Here is a 24020-nt window from a genome sequence, read left to right as displayed (position 1 = left end):
TACAGGTTTTAGCCTAAATGTGAAAATGTTGCTCTTACCGCTTTGATATTACTTGGACTGTATATATAAACTGTGTCGAAACCCCTCTCTTCTCTCTCTTGAGGAGTGCACGCTGGTCGTGACTTCTTTCTGTTAGTGTCATATACCAAAATAGAACGAGGATTCGGACAAGTTACAAAGCCGGACGATCCCGCGGGTCCCCGGTACGTAGCCCCCTCCTCGACTCGAGTTGTCCGCTCGGGTACACAGTCTAGAACAAATACCCAGGTTATGAACCTAGAATAACTCAGCTTCATGCCGGATCCCTAGTAGGAACGTTTGTTTGCATCACGTGCATTTGACTTTGGAGGCTCAACACAGGGGTTGGGTCTGTCTAGGACAGGTGTACCAAAAAATGAAAATGACCATCCTGATGCATCTTACTTGCTGCTACTTGTGCTTATTTGATTCAGACTTGTGTGTTGACCGACTTTTTGAATATCAGGAATATTGTGAAATTGAGGAAAAGAAAAAAAAGAAATAGCGGTTAGGGAGTTAATTGTTTATTTTTGAAAAAACCCAATGCCCAAATACTGTCGAAACTCTGCCGAAATTTTAAGAAAATGAAAAAAATGTTTTATTAGTTTGTTTTAGTAAAAGCAAAGGAAAAATAGAAAAAAAAAAATCATTGTTCTGTCTTCAAAAATAGAAAGGGCAAATAGTTTGTCTTCCCATGAAAAATGAAAATGAAAAAGAGTCTTGTTTTTTTTTAAAAAATAAAATAAAAAATATATAGGTTGTTTTATTCCCGAACTACGCGGGTTTGATTCTCACCGGATGTGAGATACGTAGGCAACCCTCATCGGGTCCAACCTCCCCTTTTGCTAAAATAGCCAAAAACTAATAAATAAAAAAAATAAAACATGTCAAAATTTTAATTTTGTCATAAATAAGTCGGGTGATGTCCAACCTCCTCTTTTGCTAAAATAGCCAAAAATATGTCAAATTTTAATTTCATCATAAAGAAGTCGGGTGACGCTGTTTTGTCAAAACATAGCCGAATATTCCCGAAAGGGACGCCGGAAGGCTGACTTTGCATAAACAGCCACCTTTTGGGTCATGTTTAAGATTTGGTCCAGTTGACCCACATAGCCTTAAAAATCTTCGTCCCGAGGCGCTGAAAGGCCGTGTTTGCAATATTGAGTTTTCTGTTTTGAAAAATGATAAAAAGAGTCATAAATAAGTCGGGTGATGCTGTTTTGTCAAAAATAGCCGAATGTTTCCGAAAGGGACACCGGAGGGCTGACTTTGCATAAACAGCCACTTTTGGGTCATGTTTAAGATTTGGTCCAGTTGACCCACATAGCCTTAAAAATCTTCGTCCGCGAGGCGCTGAAAGGCCGTGTTTGCAATATTGAGTTTTCTGTTTTGAAAAACGATAAAAAGAGTCATAAAGAAGTCGGGTGACGCTGTTTTGTCAAAACATAACCGAATGTTCCCGAAAGGGACGTCGAAAGGCTGACTTTGCATAAACAGCCAACTTTGGGTCATTGTTTTAGATTTGGTCCAGTTGACCCACACAGCCTTAAAAATCTTCGTCCCCGAGGCGCTGAAAGGCCGTGTTTGCAACACCAGGTTTTTATTGTAATTTGAAAAGAAAAAACAAAAAACAAAAAAAAACAAAGAGTCAGCGGTCAGGTGAATACCGTTTGGATTTTTGGTCAAAATAAGTAGAGCCAGCTTCGGCGGTGTCTTAAACCGTTCTTGCCAAGATAGCCTTAGAGTATCTTTCAGTTGTCGAAAGGCTATTTTCGTAAAAGAACGGACAAGTCTGTAAAATGTCATAAAATTATCCTCCCCGACCTCAAAATTCATGTGAAATTTGGAAGGGGCCACATTTGCAAAAACAACCATTTGGTTAAAATTGGTATATAGGGGAAGGAATCTGGCTGTTTGTTTTTGAGTTTGTAATTCTTTGATTAGAGTATGCGAGTTATTTGATTTTCTAGTCCGTTTGTTGTCTTTTGTCAAAGTATGTTAGTATGGTCAGTTTTTAAACTTTTATAGTCAAATTTGTTTTATTATGAAAATTGAAAAAAAATATTTTATCATTATTTATCTTTTATGGGGCGAACTACGCAAGATCTGATTCATGCGGGGTCATGATACGTAGGCAATCTCCATAAGATTCGACCACAACAAAAAAATGAAAAATAAATCAAAAAAAAAGAAAGAAAGAAAAATGAAAAAAAAGGAAAAAGATGTTGTTAATAATGAGGACCGACTGAGTCCATTCTAACCTGTTTTGTTTTGAATCGCAAAGAAAGTTAAGGTGGTTGGTTTGTGGTAAGCCGGAAACATAAGATCCAGGAAAACCTGATTGTAATCCGAGATAATGACACCCAGAATATCACGCAGAATCCTTTACCTGCACATCATGATGCACACTTTGTGGGGATGAGGCCTGATGACATAAGCACTCGAATCCTATTGGGAACTTGTTGACTGAGGTTGATGATATTGAAGTTGGTAATGGTCTTGGCAATATTAATGCGAAGCTCAGTGGCTAAGATGTCGGGTTTGATAAAGTGGGAGAACGCTCTGTTCCTTGGTTAGTAAGAGAGAAGCTTTTGGTGGCTTATTTTGTTGTCATTTTTGTTGTCCGGATTATTCTTAGGGCTGTAATTCGGATATTGTCTTGTGTCAAACTTCCTTATCTTTCCATTTTGTCATAGCGGTTTGTTTAGTTTTGTCCAGGATTGTTTTGGGGATTTTATTCTGGCCTGTTTTGTTTGTTTTGTTATTCAAACCATTTCACCGTTAGTCTAATGCAAAATCCTGTCTTTTATTATTTCCAGTCATTTTTCTTAGTTCTTTTATCATTTTGTTCAGCGCCAATTCTAGTGACATGACATGCGCACACAGTTTAAGCCTAATCTTAAAAGTTAATCATAAAACCATTGAGAGGTGATCGAAACATTTAAAGGAAATAAGGACGGTTTGAGATTATTCGGAGCTCGAGTCATGTGGAACTGGGGCAAGTAAAACATAAAGAAAACCGTTAAAGAAAAGATTCACCAAATTGACATGAGGGTGGTTCATGATAATGAGAGTGAGAGTGTTGCCAAACGGTGCTTTAGAGAGGACAAATGAAAAAGCAAATGTGTGAATATAATTGTCAAGTCCAGCACCATCAGAAGAGGCTACAAATCTGTGTTTAATTGTGTTGTGTGCACTTGGCATGTTTTGAAGACTGGAATGACGAGGGCATTTTGTTCTGCTACCTAAACACTTTATCCTTCGTTACCCCTGTTGAGCCTTATTTATTTTTCTTTCGTACCCCTCGTTCGGAATCAGTAGCAACGACTAGAAAATACAAGCATGGCAGGTAAAGAAAAGAAAAGAAAAAAAAGAAGAAAAAAGAAGAAGAAAAGAAAACGACAAAACGACAAAAGAGAAAGGAGAAATGAGAAAAAGAAAGAAAAGAAAAGAAAATAATAGGTAAATGAAAAAAGAGGAATTGGGAACTACGTTTGACCTGATTCCTCAAAGAGGATATGTAGGCGCCTCACGGCTCGGTCATAGGGTACATAGTGTGCATAATGTGCATAGTGTAACATAGTGTAAAGCAAAAAATAAAAATCCCCCAGCAAGAAACTAGGGCAGAAGTTGTGCTTGATGTAAAGAAAGCCGGTTCCGAAGGTTGTAATTTTGAACCCCGAATTGATTTGTTTTTGAGCCTTTAAAACCCTTTCTTTCTAGCCTATCAAAAATCTCACATTACGATCCAAAGAAAGACCTTCTGATCAGTCTTCAAAAGATGCCAAGTCAGGCAAATGAGAGTCTTACCGGGGAACATAACACTCTGATCCACAGCAGAAAGGACTCTGATCCCCAACATAAAAGAAATAAAAAGAGAGTCTTATGGGTAACACCCCAATCCCCAGCAGAGAGAGTCATATCGGCAATACTCCAAATCCCCAGCTGGAAAGTAATACAAATGAGAGAGTCTTATCGGTGAAAATCTTCACGGGCACCATAAGGCGATGACAGCTGAGAGAAAAACCAAAATGAGAGAGGCTTGATAGTGAAAACCCTTCGGGCACTACAATTCGAATAAATATTGAGAATCAGACGGAAATCACCAGACAAAAATTGTGAAAGGCGATTAACGACAGAGGATAGGCCATATGTGCATGTCATGACCATTAGAGTCGGTATCTGCGTTTGATAGGTTTTTATTTATAGTTTCTTTTGTTAAAGATTCATATTTTTCCTTTGTCTTTTATTCTGTTCCTTTTTATCTTTCTCCTTTCATAGAAAAATTCCCCAGTAGAGTCTATTTAATCAGAACAAGTGAAAAATGACTTCAAAATATGCCATCAGCTTTCCAATTATGCAAGATGAGATCTGACTAGTACATCCAAGTGGTATAGTTAGCAAGGAACAAGCGCGAGCCAGTGTCAAGAAAGATATCCCCAGCAAAAGGGAATTGACAAAAGGATGGGCGAGTGTCAAGAAGGATATCCCCGCCGAAATCAAAGGTTATTAAAACTCAAGGCCAAGGCCCGTGGACAAAGCAAGGAGAGCAATGATCATGATTTGGGAAATTCATACGAGACTAAAAGGTCGGGGAAATGCCAGTTTCCGAGCTATGCCACAAAAGAAGAGGGATATCCCCAGCAGAAAGGGATTATCCCCAGCAAATAATATCATCCCCAACAAGTTTTGGAACGCATAGCAAGGAAGGAGAAAGGGAAAAGCCATCCCAATAGGAGTATCACAACCAACCACCGCGTTTTAAACTAACAAATTTTGTTTGATTTGAAACAGGTAAAAGAAATGACATTGATGACGGAAATGCATGTCACAAGGGAGATTATCAAACTGGGGCAGAAAATTTCCCTTTCATTTAGAAAATTTTCTGGAAGTCAGGTACCCATTTAGGGAAGAATAAAGATAGCACCAGTCTCAGGAGAAGTGGTCTTTGAACCAGTGTTACCCCCATCATAATAAGTTTTAATGAAGGAAGTTGTTCCCCAGCGGACAGAACAAAAGGATGAAACTTGTGCTCGGAAAAAGCAAAAGGCCAGTGTCATTCCCAGCAGCCTTCCGAAGAGTGAAGCACTAGTTTTGAGAAGGAATCAAAATCCCCCAGCAGTGTTATCCTCGACAGCGTTATCCCCAGCTGATAACATTTTATCCCCCAACAGGTAAGTAAATAATTCCCCCAGCAGTGTTATCCCCAGTAGTTTCGAGGGAAGACACCACAAGTTTTTAAGGAAAGCAGTTCTGTAAGAAGGTAATTCAGGAAGAAGGAAATGGTTCACGCATAGGAGACGCACTTCCTAAATTAAGATTTAATTAATAGGAGACGCACTTCCTAAGTTTATTTTTACCCCTAGGAGACGCACTTCCTAAGTTTAATTTCATGCATAGGAGACGCACTTCCTAAATTAAGATTTCATGCATAGGAGGCGCACTTCCTAAATTAAGTTTTCATTAATAGGAGACGCACTTCCTAGTTTAAAATCCTTAAAAAGTTTTACCCATAGGAGACGCACTTCCTAAGTTTAATTTCATGCATAGGAGACGTACTTCCTAAATTAAGATTTCATGCATAGGAGACACACTTCCTAAATTAAGTTTTCATTAATATGAGACGCACTTCCTAGTTTAAAATCATTAAAGTTTTACCCATAGGAGACGCACTTCCTAAGTTTATTTTTACCCCTAGGATACGCACTTCCTAAGTTTAATTTCATGCATAGGAGACGCACTTCCTAAATTAAGATTTAATGCATAGGAGACGCACTTCCTAAATTAAGTTTTCATTAATAGGAGACGCACTTCCTAGTTTAAAATCATTAAAGTTTTACCCCTTGGAGACACACTTCCTAAGTTTATTTTTACCCCTAGGAGACGCACTTCCTAAGTTTAATTTCATGCATAGGAGACGCACTTCCTAAATTAAGATTTCATGCATAGGAGACTCACTTCCTAAATTAAGTTTTCATTAATAGGAGACGCACTTCCTAGTTTAAAATCATTAAAGTTTTACCCCTAGGAGACGCACTTCCTAAGATTATTTTTACCCCTAGGAGACGCACTTCCTAAGTTTAATTTCATGCATAGGAGACGCACTTCCTAAATTAAGATTTCATGCATAGGAGACGCACTTCCTAAATTAAGATTTCATTAATAGGAGACACACTTTCTAGTTTAAAATCAGTAAAGTTTTACCCATAGGAGACGCACTTCCTAAGTTTATTTTACCCCTAGGAGATGCACTTCGTAGTTTGGGTCGTTCAAGTTATATTTTTGCTTTAGGAGACGCATTTCCTAGTCTGGTTCATTTAAGATTTCATTCGTAGGAGACGCACTTCCTAGTTTGAGTCATTGAAATTTTACTCATAGGAGACGCACTTCCTAAAATTGATAGTTCATTTATAGGAGACGCACTTCCTAAATTAAATTCATCCCTAGGAGACACACTTCCTAGTTTAGGTCATTCTAGTTCAACCATAGGAGACGCCCTTCCTAGTATGGTTCATCGAAGTTTACCTGTAGGAGACGCACTTCCTAAATTGATAGTTCATTCATAGGAGACGCACTTCCTAGTTTGAGTCATTGAGATCTTACCCATAGGAGACGCATTTCCTAAAATTGATAGTTCGTTTATAGGAGACGCACTTCATAGTTTGGCTTTTTCAGGTTATATTTTATCTTAGGAGACGCACTTCCGGAATTGAGATTTCACCCTTAGGAGATGCACTTCCTAGTTTAGTTCATTCCAGTTCAACCATAGGAGACACACTTCCTAGTCTGGTTCACGAAGTTTTACCCATAGGAGACGCACTTCCTAAATTGAAAGTTCACCCGTAGGAGACGCACTTCCTAAATTGATAGTTCATTCATAGGAGACGCACTTCCTAGTTTGAGTCATTGAGATTTTACCCATAGGAGGCACACTTCCTAAATTGATAGTTCATTCATAGGAGACGCACTTCCTAGTTTGAGTCATTGGGATTTTACCCATAGGAGGCACACTTCCTAAAATTGATAGTTCATTTATAGGAGACACACTTCCTAGTTTGGCTTTTTCAGGTTATATTTTATTTTAGGAGACGCACTTCCGGAATTGAGATTTCACCCTTAGGAGATGCACTTCCTAGTTTGATTCATTTTAAGTTCGACCATAGGAGATGCACTTCCTAGTCTAGTTTATTGAAGTTTTACCTGTAGGAGACGTACTTCCTAATCAAGTTCTTTCAAGTTTTTCTTTTAGGAGACGCACTTCTTAAATTGAGATTTTATTCATAGGAGACGCACTTCCTAGTTTTAGTCACTGAAGTTTTCACCCCTAGGAGACGCACTTCCTAGTCTTGGTCATTTAAATTCACTCCTAGGAGACGCACTTCCTAGATTGGTTCATTCAGATTTTATTTTAGCAGAAGCATTTGCTAGTCAATTCTTGGTTTTACTCATAGGAGACGCACATCTTAGTCTAGTCTTTGGTTTACTCTCATTGCATCAGTGGTATAAGTGGTTTACAATTTTGCTAACAACTCACAAGTCTTCCTAGTGCAAACAGGGGCAGAAAATTTTGTTTGTTTTGATTGCAGGATCCCACTTGGAAAATAAGGGAACACAGAAGGTTTCGGCAATCAGGCTCCCACCCGGAGAACAAGGGAAGACAGTACAAGAACCAAGGGAAAGCAATTCAAGTTTCAAAGGAAGATAGCATAGATTTCAAGGGAAAACAGTTCAAGCTTCAAGGAAAAACAGTGCAAGTATTAGCAATCAGGCGCCTACTTGGAGAATAAGAGAATTCACTTCAGAACACAATTCAAGTTAGCAACAAAAGGAGCTCGCGGCAAGAATGCAAGTCAGCAGTCCAAGGTGATCAACAGAAGTTAGTTCCAATAAAAATAAAAATAAAAAGAGGAGAAAGACAAGAAGTCAATCCAAAATGCAGAAGTTGATATGGGCTGCTCAAGACATGGCCAAGGTCACAAGCACTCCACGCCTGGTCCTGATCCGGAAAACCGAAGAAGGATGAACTAGCACCTACAACTAGCAAGCATCAAGGTTCAAATCTAAAGTCTGTATGAAGAACCATTCAAGACTCAAGATCAAGCTTCAGAAGACTTATAGATAGGAATCTTGTAACTCATAATTGATAGGCCTAGTTAGTCATTTTTATGTTTTGATTTTTGATGTAACAACAGGACCGTGGATCATAACCTCGGCGGAACGGCACCTCGACTGGCTCTTCACCTCGGTATACTCCATCATCTCACTCACCTCTGAACTACACGTGGCCTGATTCCTTTATAGCCAAGGATATGTAGGCAGCTCAAATACCAGGGCTCGGTCACATTCTCCTTTTCTCTTAGTTTTAGTCTCTCCAAATAAGGGTCGGGTCAAAATACCCGTCTAGTCATTCTTTGTCTGAAAACTCTTCATGTTTCCAGTCAAAAAGGGGCAGCTGTAGACGTGCGATTTTTGACCCTCCCCAAGATTTTTCATATTTTAGCACGTAAATATTTAATTTAGCCCTAATATAGCTATTTCAACTAATTTTTACTCTCTTACTTTACTTTACTACAAGAAAATAAAATTACAAAAAAATAGTTTCATTAATGTTTTGTAATCAATTTAATCTTGAAAAAATACCCCAAAAATAGTTTTTGTTTTAATTGTCAGTCTCATTTTAATAGTTATTTTGCTTACGTAGGATTAATTAAATAAGATCGTATTTTATTCTCGGTTGCGGGGAAAGAATAACATTTGAGTTCAAACGACCCATTTTTAGGCCCAAAATTCGGATAACCCAATACCCAAGCCCAATACCCAAGCCCACTACCCTAAACCTAGACCTAGACTCTACAAAAGGGGGGGGGGAGACCTAAAAGGGGGAGACACTTCAGCCGATTTTGGGCATTTGGAAAAGGGACCACTACTTCATCTTCTTCTTTCTAAAGAAAAAAAGAAGAACCCTAAGAGCAAAACCCTAGTCCCCTTGTTTCTTCTTTTTCTTCACGATAACAACCACGCACGACCTCCCTCACCTCCAAACAACCCCTTCCATCGACCACCCTTCACCAGTCGTCGAACCTCCATAGCCACCGGACAGAGAAGCAACGAACATCATAGCCATCTGTTCGTTGCTTCTGCTTCTGCTTCGTCAACCACGAACATCCACAGCAACAACCTTCACCCTCGTTTCCCGTCGTCAATACCACCCCAAACGACGACCATGACTGCCTGAAACCGGCGACCACCAGCAGTCCGCCACTCCAGCCACAGTCGTCTCCTCCACCAGCGACAGTCACACGCAGCAAACGACCACTCCTTCTCCTCCAATCTCCATCGCAACCAGTCGTAAAACCAGCTCCAGCTATATGAAAAATGGTAGCTCAAACCCCGTCGTGCTTCGTCTTCCTCACGTGAACCAGTCCGGTGACCCTCCATTAAATTCGGCGACCTTCATTTTGTCTCGAAACAGCGCGTCCTTGTCCTTATCAAACCTGTTCGAGGTTCGTTGCAGTTGAATCTAAGGTGTCGAGGTTCGTCTACGGTTCATCGCGTTTCGAGTATAATGCTGCCTTGCGGTTAGTTTTTCAGATTTGTTTGAGGCGTTATTTGGCATTTTTCTTCGTTTGTTTCAGCAGATTTTTAGTTGTTCCCTGCTCATATGTATGTGGTTATTCACTTGTTTTTTTTGATATGAGCATCTGAGTGAGATTCTGGCAAAAGATGCATAATCATGCCTAGTTTTTTTTTTGTTTAAATTTTGTTTCTAGTGCTTGTACTATTAAGGAACATTGAAGTTAGGTTATAGATTTATCTTTTTTATGTGATTTTGCTCAATAGATGTAGTCTAGTGCAATTCTCTTAGTAGTTGTGTAAATATGGGATTAAACCTTTGGTAGAAGTAATCCTTTGAAATTAGAATTCGAGGTGTGTCATTTAGCAAATTCTATGGCCATCGCAAAGTGCAAACGTATAGTTGCTTTAGGCGCATGTTTCATAAATATTACTTTCCTAAATTCGGGTGCAAATTTATGTGACCCAAATCCAAATCTCAACGGAGTCGAAATGTGTCTCTAATCACGGGTACATTGATTGTGACGTGGTCCGAGATGCATGTCCATGACGTTGCAAATTCCTTTTAAAAAATAAGAATGAGATGAGCCTCGCTGAATAAAAATATAAAATTGCGGGGCCCTCGGTAAATATTTGCTTTAAAATTGCTTAGACTTCGGGATGGACCGTTTAGCAAAATTTCACGGCCCTACCCAAAGTAAATGATACGCTAGTCGCTTTAGGCACGCCTTTTAATAATTTAATTTTCTTAAAACTCGGGTGCACATTTATGTGACCCAAATCCAAATCTCAACAGAGTTGAAATGTGCCAACAACCACGGGTGCATTGATGTGACGTGGTTGGAGATGTATTTCCATGATGTTGCAATTCTTGATAAAAAAAATATATAATAATAATGACAAAAGCGGTTAAAAGTTAAAACTTGCACATGAGCTCATAATTGTATAAAATCAGATAAACAAGCCGAATATGACAGTGGAGCGACCGTGCTAGAACCACGGAACTCGGGAATGCCTAATACCTTCTCCCGAGTTAACAGAATTCCTTATCCGGATTTCTGGTTCGCAGACTGTAATACAGAGTCATTCTTTTCCTCGATTCGGGATTAAATTGGTGACTTGGGACACCCTAATTCTCCCAAGTGGCGACTCTAAAATAAATAAACAAATCCCGTTTCGATTGTCCTTTAATTGGAAAAACTCCTTCACCCCTTGCGGGGACGGAAAAAGGAGGTGTGACATCTGGTACCTGAGAGGTACCACAGGAGATTGTTTGTGCTTTGGAGGATCTGATCCAATCTTGAAGGGCTATATAGATGCTGATATGGCAGGTGACATTGACAACAGAAAATCCACTACTGGATATTTGTTTACATTTTCAGGGGAGCTATATCATGGCAGTCTAAGTTGCAGAAGTGTGTTGCACTTTCAACAACTGAAGCAGAGTACATTGCCGCTACAGAAACTAGCAAGGAGATGGTATGGCTCAAATGGTTCCTTCAAGAGCTTGGATTGCATCAGAAGGAGTATGTCGTCTATTGTGACAGTCAAAGTGCAATAGACCTTAGCAATAACTCTATGTACCATGCAAGGACCAAACACATTGATGTGAGATATCATTGGATTCGAGAAATGGTAGATGATGAATCTCTAAAAGTCTTGAAAATTTCTACAAGTGAGAATCTCGCAGATATGCTGACCAAGGTGGTACCAAGGAACAAGTTTGAGCTATGCAAAGAACTTGTCGGCATGCACTCAAACTAGAAGATAGTGTTATCTCCTCTAGATGAATGAGACTGGAGGGGGAGATTGATGATGTCCATCTCATTGAAGAAGTATTAAGCATGTGCCTAATAAAAGTTTCTTTGGTTTGGTAGCCAACCTTGTTGACTTAGTTTGGTTAGGTAGCCAACCTTGTTGAATTAGTTTGGTTTAGTAGCCAACCTTGTTGAATTTCTTTGGTTTGGTAGCCAACTTTGTTGAATTGTGAAAAATGTATGTAAATTGTCAAATATTGTAGGCTTTAGAGAGTGACGCTTTGGCTATAAAAGGAGAGCTTCAACTCTCATTTCTTCACACCAACAAAGAGAGAAAGAAAGAGTGAGGTTTCACAGACAGGGTATAAGAAAATAGTATGTGAGAAAAATAGAGAGTGAGCGATATTGTAGTGAGGTGGGAATATCAAAAGAGGGTTATTTCTTTTGAGTGTTGTAGTGGTCTTTGGAGTATTTTACTCGAACCTACAAAGTATAAAATTCCTTACTATAGTGATATCAGTTGCTCCTCTCGGGGCCGTGGTTTTTTCCCTTATTAAAAGGGTTTTCCACGTAAAAATCTTGGTGTCGTTGTTACTCTTTTATTCTTGTTAATTACCGTATCTCGGTGCTACATTATTATTCCGCTTTTATTATCGTGAATATTATTTCTGTGGGGGTTTATTCCCAACACATAGCCACTTAGAAATATCAAGGCTGAGTACATCCAAATGTTGTAAGAGAAAGCACCGAAGATTGAAGCCATGGACATGATCAAACACCTGAAAAATAGCATAGACTTTCGACCAATTGTGTCGCCAAGAAGGCCAAGAACTAGAACACCAAGTAAGCAGCCCATGAAAAAAGATGAAGCAGGAAGGCCTTGAAGTATAGGATTATCAGAACAATGAAGTGACCATTCAGATACAATGGATGTGTAAATAGGCTCATCCCAATTCCATTCATTGGTAGAAAGTTGACATATATTGGACATGGAATTGCAGTTTGTGTTATTAAGTTGTGTGCAATGCCATGTTGGGATAGCATCAGTAAAGATAGTAATAAATGTTTGTTGAGCCTCAAAGAAACAAGCCAGTGAAACAAGAATGACTTGCAAGATTTGTGGCCATGCAATTCCACAATTTCCAAAAAATGGCTCTATTATTTCTTCAAGAGAAGAAGGTTCATTTAGCTTTTGAGGTTCTTGATCTTGGTAATTCTTGGTCGAAGGAGAATGTGAGATTGAAGGAGTTGAGTCAGCCATTAAAATTTGGAAGTGGATCAGACCTCTTCCTTCTAGTGATGTCTATATAAGAACTAATATGTATAATTTATATTATAAGTGATTTAATTGTGTTAATACTCTTAACACTATTAGTGCATATGATTTCAAATCGTCGTGTTCCATGATATGTGATTTTTGAGCAATTATCAATTGGTTCATGCTTCTCATGATTTCTAAAAAAGGAATTTCTTCCAGGAGACAAGATGGTAAAAGAGTTTTTGTGATTTTTTCTGAATATTCTTCCATTAGGAATAAACAACTAAATATTTTTATTATTGGCTTTATGTTATTTCTGAGGCTCAAATATGAAGAGTTGCTTATCTCTTTTTATTAGGGACCTATCCTGGCTCTTAAACAAATCTACCATGTTTCACAAGCCAAGAGTTTCACTAATTTATTCTATGCATGGAACATAAATATTCAAAGAACATAGGACCCTTAGGAGAACAAGTCAACTACAAGATTATTACTAATAAAAATATTATCTCGGATCGTGGAAGAAAGTTGATATTATGATAAATCTATATGTTAAGTAGATGAATCAATCTGATAATGATATAACAACCAAGAGAAAGAGGACCTTTCTGGCCAAGGGAGAAGGCAACCCCTTCTGCCATCCAAATGGGTTATGTATGAGTTGGATGATTAGCTTAAAATATGATTTATTTGATATTGAAAAACAATGAAGGGATTAATATAAACTTTTAATTAAGATCAAGATTCAAAGATTAAGCAGTATATGCTATGCAAGTAACCTCAATATGGGCCACTTAGACTTGTTCATATAAACTACAGGTTAATAATTTTGCAATAGCTTACATTGGTGTCTAGCTCTTGATGTTGCAAACTTTTGAGTTTTCTGAGAAGATCATCTGTTACTTTGCTGCATTTTTATCCATTTTCCTTCTTTAGTTGGGAGACAATTTTGACCTTTTTGCCTCAAATTACATAGCAGTTTGAAAGCTTAATATCAAGTCATGATGAAATAAATCAACAGTGTAATCTATGGGAAGTAGCTGTATGCAAGCAAACGATTAGTCTTATTACTTCACGCTCGATTCTATCTCTCCTTTTAGTTTTTTTTCAGCTTCCTCATTTATGGTGTCTAAAGGGATTGCAACTACTGCACCACATGGATGTGAAACTAATGCTCGATAGCTTCTACTAAATTCTGCGATAAAACTGCTTGTACCAAGTGAACTGATATTGATCAAAGTTGAAAAAGAAAAAGAGGTGCTAGAAGGACTGCAGCCACTGCATCTTCTTGTGTCTAATCAAATCTCTGAGGAAAGTGAAAAAGGGTCCATCAAATGAGCAGTTCAAGCAATAAAATGAAGAAAGTACCCCTATGCTGATTGAGCTACTACCACATTAGACTATTTAAATGCTGGATTAATGGAACAGTTCTTTATATCTAGTCAAATTTGCATCTTAGATACCTCCTGTAATGTCCAATGTTGTTACAAAATCCAGATCAGTGCTGAATCTGCTGATAAGATAAAGAATAACTCCCAAACATATCTCTTTAATTCTCTGCTTAAAACTAGCATACAAGAAATTAAGCTACTTGACATGATAATAAGAGAGCATTATATCTGATGCAGGGTGCTCTCCACACATTTCCAGTGGCAAATTGATGTGCAAAATAAAAGGAATTAACAAGTAACTGAAGGATTGTGTATAGGTGTTCGTAACACGCAGCGGAAGACAATAACAATCCTAGGCAGATCTTGTCGTGTTTAAAATTAATTTACATGTCAATAGATCGGATCTAAGACGTACCTGATGAAGAGAGTCTCGTTTCAAAATTTCTTCGATAGTGCGAAGACTCTATGCGTATCCACATCGAGACTGATCCTTGCTATCAACTTTTTGATTAATGAAACCCACGAACAAATTGAACGAAGAATATTGTGTTGAAATTTTTCTCAAAATCTCAACTCAAAGATAAAATAACAAGAAACACTTTTCTTGTAATTGTATTTTCTCTCTTGGCTTTGTATTGCATTCTCACTTTCACAAAGTGTTTTTCTTCTCAAGAAATTAATAATAACTATGATAAAAGAATGCCATATTTTTATATCGAATAATATTCACAAAAATATGAGATTGGATCTAGGGCATATCTACTATATCCCTATCTCCCACTTACACTAGAGCCAATCGCTCTTGTACTTCATTCCCAATTTTCACTTGTGCTTGTCAAACTCTTTTGCACCAAGAGCTTTAGTGAATGGGTATGGAGCATTTTCCTTTCCATCAACCTTTTAAATCTAGACGTCTCCACGTCCAATGATTTCTCTTATCAAGTGATTCCTTGGCAAAACGTGTTTGGATTTTTGGTGTGATTTTGGTTCTTTTGCTTGATCAATGGCTCCAGTCACACAACAATGGAATCGTACCTTCTATTGAAAGAACCAAGTTCAGTTAAGAACTTTTCCATCCATAGAGCTTTCTTAGCAGCTTCACTAGCTACTATATATTCTGCTTCAGTCACTGAATCAGCTACTGTAGCTTGTTTGGAACTTTTTCAACTCACTGCACTACCATTTAAGGTAAATACATAACCAGAAATAGATTTGCTATCATCTTAATCTGAAGAGAAACTTGCATCACTTTAACCTTCAAGTTTCAACTCAGAATATCCATAAATGAGGAATTAGTCTTAAGTCCTTCTTAAGTACTTAAGAATGGTCTTCACCACCTTCCAATGTTCCTCACCGGGATTTGCCTGATATCGGCTAGTCACTCCAAGTGCATAAGCCACATCAAGACGTGTACATGTCATGGTATACATGATAGCTCCCACTGCACTAGCGTATGGGATCCTACTCATGCGTTCTCTCTTTTCAGGTGTTTTAGGACAATCCTCCCTACTGAGAGTAGTTCCAGTGCCTATCGGTAGATAGCCTATTTGGAATTATCCATGTTATACCTTTTCAAAATGGTATCAATGTACAAATACTGGGAAAGTCCAAGCAACTTCCTAGATCTATCTCTATAGATCTTTATTCCTAATATATAAGCTGTTTCTCCCAAGTTTTTTATGGAGAACTGTTCAGATAGCCAAATCTTGGTACTTTGCAATACCGGCATGTCATTCCCTATGAGCAATATATCATCAACATACAACACTAAGAATATAATTGTGCTCCCACTAACCTTTTTGTACACACAAGATTCTTCTTCGCATCTAACAAAATTGAACTTTTCAATTGTCTCGTTAAAGCGAATATTCCAACTTCGAGAAGCTTGCTTTAGTCCATAAATGGATTTTTGTAGCTTACAAATTTTATTATGATCAGACGAAGATGTGAAACCTTCAGGTTGTGTCATGTACACATCCTCTTCTAGCTCACCATTAAGGAAAGCTGTTTTCACATCCATTTGCCATATTTCATAATCATAGTATGCTGCTATAGTAAGCAAAATCCGAATAGATTTGAGCATTGCCGCGGGAGAGAAAGTCTCATCATAGTCGACCTTCTTTCTGACGATATCCCTTGGCAACAAGACGAGCTTTGTAGGTCTCCACCTTTCCGTCTGCTCCAATATTTTTCTTAAAAACCCATTTACAACCTATAGGTTTTATATCCTTTGAAGGTTCAACTAAAGTCCATACTTTATTTTCCTTCATAGATTCCATTTCGGATTCCATGGCCTTTTGCCACTTCTCATAATCAGAATTTTGTATAGCCTCTTCATAGGTCTTAGGGTCATCATCATTATGATCAACCTCATTTGATACATCATCTTGTACCATTAAATTTAATCTAGTTGGTACATGACGTTCTCGTGTAGACCTTCTAAAGGTACTTGTACAATTTGTTCACCTTGTGCTGGATTTGGTTATTGTTCAATTTGGTTTGGAACTGGTTTATTAACCTGTTCTTGAACTTCATTTAGTTCTTGGACTTCAACCGTTGAAGATGGAAACTTATTTGGCAACTTCAAAACATCCAATAAGGGTTCTTCAACTTGGGTCTATGATCTTGATTTTGTGTTGATTCATTAGTTTTTTTAACTTTATCAAGTTTTATTTCTTCACTATAATTTCCTTCTAAAAGAAATTTCCTTTCCAAAAGGGTTGTTCCTCTACCCACAAACACTTTATGGTCAGAACAGTGATAGAAATAATATCCCATTGTTTCCTTGGGATACCCAATAAACCTACACTTATCAGATCTTGAGTCAAGTTTATCAGACTGTAGTCTCTTAACCTAAGCTGGACAACCCTAAACTCTAATGTGTTTAAGGTTAGACTTACGTCCTTTCCATATCTCATATGGTATAGTAGAGACTGACTTAATGAGAACTTTATTAAGTAAGTATGTTGCTCCTTCCAAAGCATATCCGCATAAATTTATTGGAAAATCAGTGAACCCTATCATAGTTCTCACCATATCTAATAATGTTCGATTTCTCCTTTCAGACACATCATTGTGTTGTGGTGTTCCTGGAGGTGTCCACTGTGAGAGAATCTCATTCTCTTTGAGATACCTAGTAAAATCTTCACTAAGATATTCTCCACCTCTATCAGACCTTAGTACTTTGATACTTTTACCAGTCTGGTCCACAACTTCACTACAGAACCTTTTGAACATTTCAAAAGATTCAAACTTGTGTTTCATAAGATACACAAATCCATATCTTGACATATCATCAGTGAAGGTGATGAAGTAAGAATATTCACCTCTAGTTTGAATTTTCATGGGCCTACAAACATCTGTATGAATTAGTCCCAATATTTTAGAAGCTCTTTCTCCACTTCCAGTAAATGGAGATTTGGTCATTTTTTCTTTGAGACAAGATTCACAAGTTGGATATGATTCAAAATCATACTTGTCAAGGTACCCTTCCTTGTACAACTTGTTAATTTTTTTCTCTCCAATATGACCAAACTAACAATGCCAAAGGTATGTATGATTTACATGATCATCTCTTTTCCTCTTAAGACTTGAAACATGCATAATCGAATTAGCATTTACATTAGGTAAGACATAAACATCATGTTGGAGATAACCATTCACATATAAATTATCACCATAATTAATAGAGCAAATACCATTGCCTATAATAATGCGAAAACCATTTGTCTAACATAGAAGCTGAAATTATGTTCGAAACAAATTTAGGAACGTAATAACAATCATCCAACATAAGTACTTTACCCGTAGACATTATTAAAGAAATTGATCCTACAGCTACGGCCGCAACTTTTGCACCATTTTCAACTTATAGATTAATTTCTCTTTTCTTTAGCCTCCTACTTATCTTGAACCCTTGCAATATATTACAGATGTTATAACCACTTCAAGTATCTAATACCACAGTGAAGAATTAGTAGTAGCTAAAGAAACCTTGAAAATATTTTTCATTAATGTCTCACCTTGTTTCTTGTCCTTTAGAGTTGCAAGATACTCCTTGCAGTTTCTATTCCAATGCCCTTTCTTCTTACAGTGAAAACATTCAACATCATATACTGACTGCAAGATCAAATCTTCAGAAAGCTCTTTCACAAGCTTGTACCCCAACTTCTCATGTTCTTCGGTAGGAACAATCATATGATTGATAAGGGGTCCAACTGGAGAACTTTCAATGTCTAATTGTGTATCAACCATCTTCTTAAGATATTCAATGATTGCAATTGGATCCATATTCTGATGTTTCCTCTGGAGTTCAGAATTCATAGAAGCGAGAATGATGTGTTTAATAGCAAGGCATTCTTCCAAGTATTTCTGATAAACCTTAGTGTCTTGAACATCATTCTCTGGTGGGATTATCTTTGCAGGCTTATCAATCACATCAATGAACTTTTCATGCATGAGAACAATTCTCAAATTTCTATACCAGTCATCAAAGTTTGGTCCTACCAACTTGTTGGTCTCAAGTATTTCGCGCAGTGATATAACAGACATATTGAGAAATCTAAAATATAGAAAAGAAAAGGCAATAATATAAGAACATATTTGCATATATCATAAAGACATGGACTTTTATCTAAATGATATTTCCACTAATTATTTTAAACTATTTACCCTCATTATAGTTTACGAAATATTTATTTCTATTAGTGGAGTAAAGGAATCCTTTAACAATATGTATGAGCCCCTTGGAAGTCAAGTCGTTTCTCACATATATTTTAAAGGTAGGTACTCTTACCAATTGTATCCCCATATAATTTCCTTAAATAGCTCTATGTCAAATAGTCCTCTAGTAGTCAGGTCGATCCTATTGGCATAATTGAGTTCAACCATCATGATAGCAAAGAACTTATTAAATTTTATACTCCCCGGGTGGTCCAGGCGTCTAGTGTAAAATTGAATAATTCTTTCAATCCATACATCTAATGCAATAAATAATTTTAACATATTCTCAAACTATAAGTCTCCTGGTAGTCAGGCCGCTCCTTATAAACAAGAAATAAGTAAAATTATTTACCTTGATGGATAGCTCCATAATAAAATATCTTATATTTTATTATTTAAGAACTCAAATTTTAGTAAGAGGGAATTGTTACTAAAACAATTTTTAATAACATGAAGATCAAATCTTTTATAGCGTGTGAATTTAGTTCAAGTTGTCTACATGCTTAGTCCTAAATTAATTTACATCACATGTAATAAATAATTCAGAATTATGTAATGAACAAGCACATGACATAAAAACGAAATTCAACATCCTCTAACATGTTTATCTTATATATCACATAAAAAGAATTCATGCCAGAATATTATTATTAATTAACATCTCATGAATTAATAACAATTAAAATAACAGTAGAATCCAATAACCTATTATAGATTACCATCGTATTTAATACAAAATTTTAAATGTAAGTTACGAACTATCTCAATAGTTTAACTTATATGCATATGTATTTTATTCACAATAAAATAATATCAATCCATATGCATTCAAACAATTTGACTATATCACAAGACACATGTATTATGGTTTGAACGCTTCAAATATAATCTTAAAATATTTCGTAAATAAATTTTAGACACAATAAACCACGGCTCTGAGGGCAAAGTACTTATGTTGGATGATTGTTATTACGTTCCTAAATTTGTTTCGAACATAATCTCAGCTTCTATGTTAGACAAATGTGGTTTTCGCATTATTATAGGCAATGATAGTTGCTCTATTAATTATGGTGATAATTTATATGTGAATGATTATCTCCAACAGTAACAACAACAACTATTACTACTATTACGCCTCAATCCCAAGTAAGTTGAGATCGGCTATAAGAATTCTCATTGACCAATTTAAGCTCATCTAGAACCAATATTATACAAAAATAAAATATAAATGAAAAGTTGTGTGAACGCAGGATGCCATGAAAAGTATTGAAAGTACAAGAAGTTCTCTATATTTTCTAGCAGTAAAACTAACACAGAAAAGGTTGAAGCTAATCCTAAATATTTTAAATATATAAATCCTCGAGCAATTCTTGCAACAATCAAAAATAAAATAAAAGTGCAGACTTTTATGCCGCTACAAGAAAACTTGGCTGATCACACGCTTCTGCTGTTTCTCTAGTTGCATGCTCCCTTTTGAATTCCCTGCACAGTTTTCTTTAGATTTGAACTCTTATCTTCATAAGGATCAGTCCAGGCCACCTCGATCATAAGCTTAACATTTTAATTCTAAGTTAATACATACGACTGATGGAGGCACTACAACTACAAGATCAACCCTCACGGCCTCACACGCCATTCATCACATAGGATGCTCCATTACCCTCTTGTTCTTTCTCTTCCATGTTCTTACAAAGATCCAATCCCTTTGTTTCTGGCAGAAAAATGACCAAAGATCCTGCAATTGATGTCATAATTCCAAGCACCAAATATGGTAAAATCTTGCTTCTATCTCCTCCTGCATCAACCAAAACTGGACTTACCACGCCCCCGAGCACCACAGCCTGCCACACAATTGACACAGTAGCATTCCTTATGCTAGTTGGGAACAACTCTGATGTGTATATCAGAAACAAGTCAAATGCAGTGCAAGCACTAAAGAAGGAAATTAACTCCAATACTAGCTGTAACACTTTCCATTTGTCCACTATCATACATAACATGCCACAAACACCAGATAAAATACTTAGTCCAACTAGTGTGCTTCTTCTCTTGCATTTCTCTACCAAGAAAAAGACTATCAAGAATGCTGGTAACTCTAGCATCGCGTTTAGCCCGGTACTCAGGTACAGATTTAAGCTAAAGTTGCCAAGTCCTAGCGGCATGCCATAGTACATCAATCCAATACCAAAACCAGTTGTTAGAGCTAGCAATAGCTGTCCAAGTATCCATCTTTTCTTCAACAAAATCTTGATCAATGGTTGATTAAAGCCATTGTCAATCTTCACTTTGTGATCATTTAAGCTTAGGTTCTTGAAATGAGGTGCTACAAATGTTGTGAGGACAGCAAAAGCCTCTCTATTTTTCCCTTTTGAAAGTAGCCATTTTGGTGACTCGTAAACACAAAACTGTAGTAACATGCAATAAATTATTGTTGGAAGAGAAGTCCAAAGATAAAGTACCCTCCATGAGTAATTCCTACTAAAATAAGCCAAACCTGGTAAAGATACAAATCCAAGTGTAGACATAAGGAATCCAACAGTTCCAACTTGGCCTTGATATTGTTTAGCAACACTCTCAGAAGACAAAACTAGAACAGACGATCCAATCGCTGCACGGCCATAACCACTTAGAAATCTCAAGGCTGAGTACATCCAAATGTTGTTAGAGAAAGCAATGAAGATTGAAGCCATAGACATGATCAAACACCCGAAAAATAGCATAGTCTTTCGACCAATTGTGTCCCCGAGAAGGCCAAGAACTAGGCCACCAAGCAAGCAGCCCATGAAAAAAGATGAAGCAGGAAGGCCTTGAAGTATAGGATTATCAGAACAATGAAGTGACCATTCAGATACAATGGATGTGTAAATAGGCTTATCCCAATTCCATTCATTAGTAGAAAGTTGACATATATTGGACATGGAATTGCAGTTTGTGTTATTAAGTTGTGTGCAATGCCATGTTGGGATAGCATCAGTAAAGATAGTGATAAATGTTTGTTGAGCCTCAAAGAAACAAGCAAGTGAAACAAGAATGACTTGCAAGATTTGTGGCCATTCAATTCCACAACTTCCAAAAAATGGCTCTATTATTTCTTCAGGAGAAGAAATATCATTTAGCTTTGGAGGAGAATGTGAGAGTAAAGGAGTTGAATCTGCCATTAGAATTTGGAATTGGATATGACCTCTTCCTCCTAGTTATATCCATATATGGACTAACATACTGTTCTGCATAATGTAATATTAACCTTACAAGTGATATGATTATGTAAATACCTTTTATGCCCATGACGGAGGGCTGACTAGGGTGGGTCACTTCTAGGCTGACAAGCTTTTGAAGAAGGGGTGCACATGTCACCTTAGGCGAATCCCACATCGATTGGGAAAGGAAAGTGAAGTGCTTTATAAGGCATGGCACAAGCTCATGGTACACGCGTTTTTGAGTCTCGAGGTTGCGTAGCCCGAAAGACAAATCCGTGTATGCCTAGACCCAACGCGGACAATAGGTGCCATGGGCTTGGGTGGTAACATTGCCGTGTTCCAGGATTTGTGACTTTGATTAATTATTAATTGGTTCATGCTTCTCATGATCATTAACAAATAGGTTTCTTCCAGCTGAAGATAAAATGGTCTAAGATTTTTGGTGATTAAATTTGCTTTTGGTAGGAATGAACAAGTAAAAGATTAGTGTCGGCTTTCTGACATTTCTGAATCTCAAATGTGAAGAGTTGATTATTTCTTTGCATGGGGACCCTCTTAGCTCTTAAACAAATCACCCACGTTTGCCACTAGTACATTAAAATTAATTAAGTACTTGAAATCATGCTTCACAAACCAGACTTTCACTAATTTATTCTTGGAATGGGACTTTAAATATTCATAGAAGGTATTGTCATTGAGAGATGAAGTCAACTAAAAGATAGATGATCTTAGGTTGTGGAAGAAAGTTGACATATATATGATATATAAAATTATTGATATTTAGACGAATCAATCTGCAATAAAAATACATTATGATATTCATATTTGATACTCCAGTAGACGCAATAAACAAAACTCTTTGATAGTGAAGAATAATGAAGGGGGGATTGATATAAGCATGTTAAAAATCCAGATTGGGAGATTAATTAGTAGTACTATATGGCCAACCCAGGATTTGAAGGTAAAGGGGACACATGAGTCTATCAGACTTTTGATTTTAAGTGTTTCAAGCAAAATGTATAACCCTTTTTAACATCTAAAAATTTTTCCGAGGTTAACAGGGTCCGATGATCCCAAAACTCAAAACATAGGTCCGTTAATGGTAGCCCGGTCAGTAAGCTCCCGCTATGCACGAGGTTCAGGGAAGGACCGGATCACAAGATCTATCATACACAGCCTTACCTGTATTTTTGCAAGAGCCTGCTTCTACGGCCCTAACCTGTGACCTCCTGGTCACACAGGATCAAACTCCCCTTCATGTAATATCAACGTGGGATACTTAAAAATTCTTGCCTAATCCAAAATAAGGTACCCAATTTTAAAGTCACTGTAAAGTTAATAATTTTGGAAATGAAACTTATTAATATAGAAATTCTTTTGTCTGCTAATTTTAGCACACACGTCTGGGTGGTGTAGTTGGTTATCACGCTAGTCTCACACACTAGAGGTCCCCGGTTCGAACCCGGGCTCAGACACTTTTTCTGTTTTTATGTTTTCGTTTGCTAAATCATCGATATTCAGATTGTTTTGTTTATTTGTCTTGTTTCCTTAAAAAAAAAAAAAAAACTTTGTATAAATTTATCGATATTTGAAAAAACAAAAAATGAGAGCATTAACTAATAGTATAAGTAACATTTTTTCATCAACTAAATCTAGAAGAAAAAATTAATTCATAAATTTTTTATCTTTAAGTAATGACAAGTCAAGAAAACGAATTTAACCTTCCTGAACATAGTCGTAGTTTAGTAATTGCAACTTTATCGTCTACCCAAGTGGTGCAAAATCATATATCTTGAAGGGTCTCCACTTTGTCTTGCTTCGATTTTCCTCCATTTTCCAATTTCAGTTCTTATCATAAATAAAATAAAAAAAGAAAAAAGAAAATAACAAAAAAAAAAACTAAATTATGTTGATCTTTTTAAAAAGATATTTGTTTTAAATTTCCAATTTTTGAAGTTATAAAATGGTGATATCTTAACAGAAAAAACTCGGTAAAATCTATGGTGACACATAAATGACTCATCAAATCCAGTAGAGATAAAAATTTAGGTAAATTTTGTCTATCCGTCTAAACTTTCGTGAATAAGGTACCTATTTAAAATGT

The 24020-nt window shown here is 36.9% G+C and overlaps 1 protein-coding gene and 1 non-coding gene across 2 annotated transcripts; one reads left to right on the top strand and one right to left on the bottom strand.

Moving 5' to 3' along the window:
• Positions 1 to 20344: 20344 nt before the first annotated feature.
• On the bottom strand, positions 20345 to 21877 carry LOC104242344 (organic cation/carnitine transporter 3-like). Its single transcript, XM_009797380.1, has one exon. It carries the CDS (start codon positions 21875 to 21877, stop codon positions 20345 to 20347), a length of 1533 nt encoding a protein of 510 aa, XP_009795682.1.
• A 1440-nt stretch (positions 21878 to 23317) lies between these two features.
• TRNAV-CAC (transfer RNA valine (anticodon CAC)) lies at positions 23318 to 23391 on the top strand. Its single transcript has one exon. It is a non-coding gene; the product is annotated as a tRNA-Val (tRNA).
• The last annotated feature ends 629 nt before the right edge of the window (positions 23392 to 24020 follow it).

This window comes from Nicotiana sylvestris, chromosome 8, assembly GCF_000393655.2.
Source record: "Nicotiana sylvestris chromosome 8, ASM39365v2, whole genome shotgun sequence".
Classification (NCBI taxonomy): Eukaryota; Viridiplantae; Streptophyta; class Magnoliopsida; order Solanales; family Solanaceae; genus Nicotiana; species Nicotiana sylvestris.
This window is presented reverse-complemented; position numbering and strand designations above follow the sequence as displayed.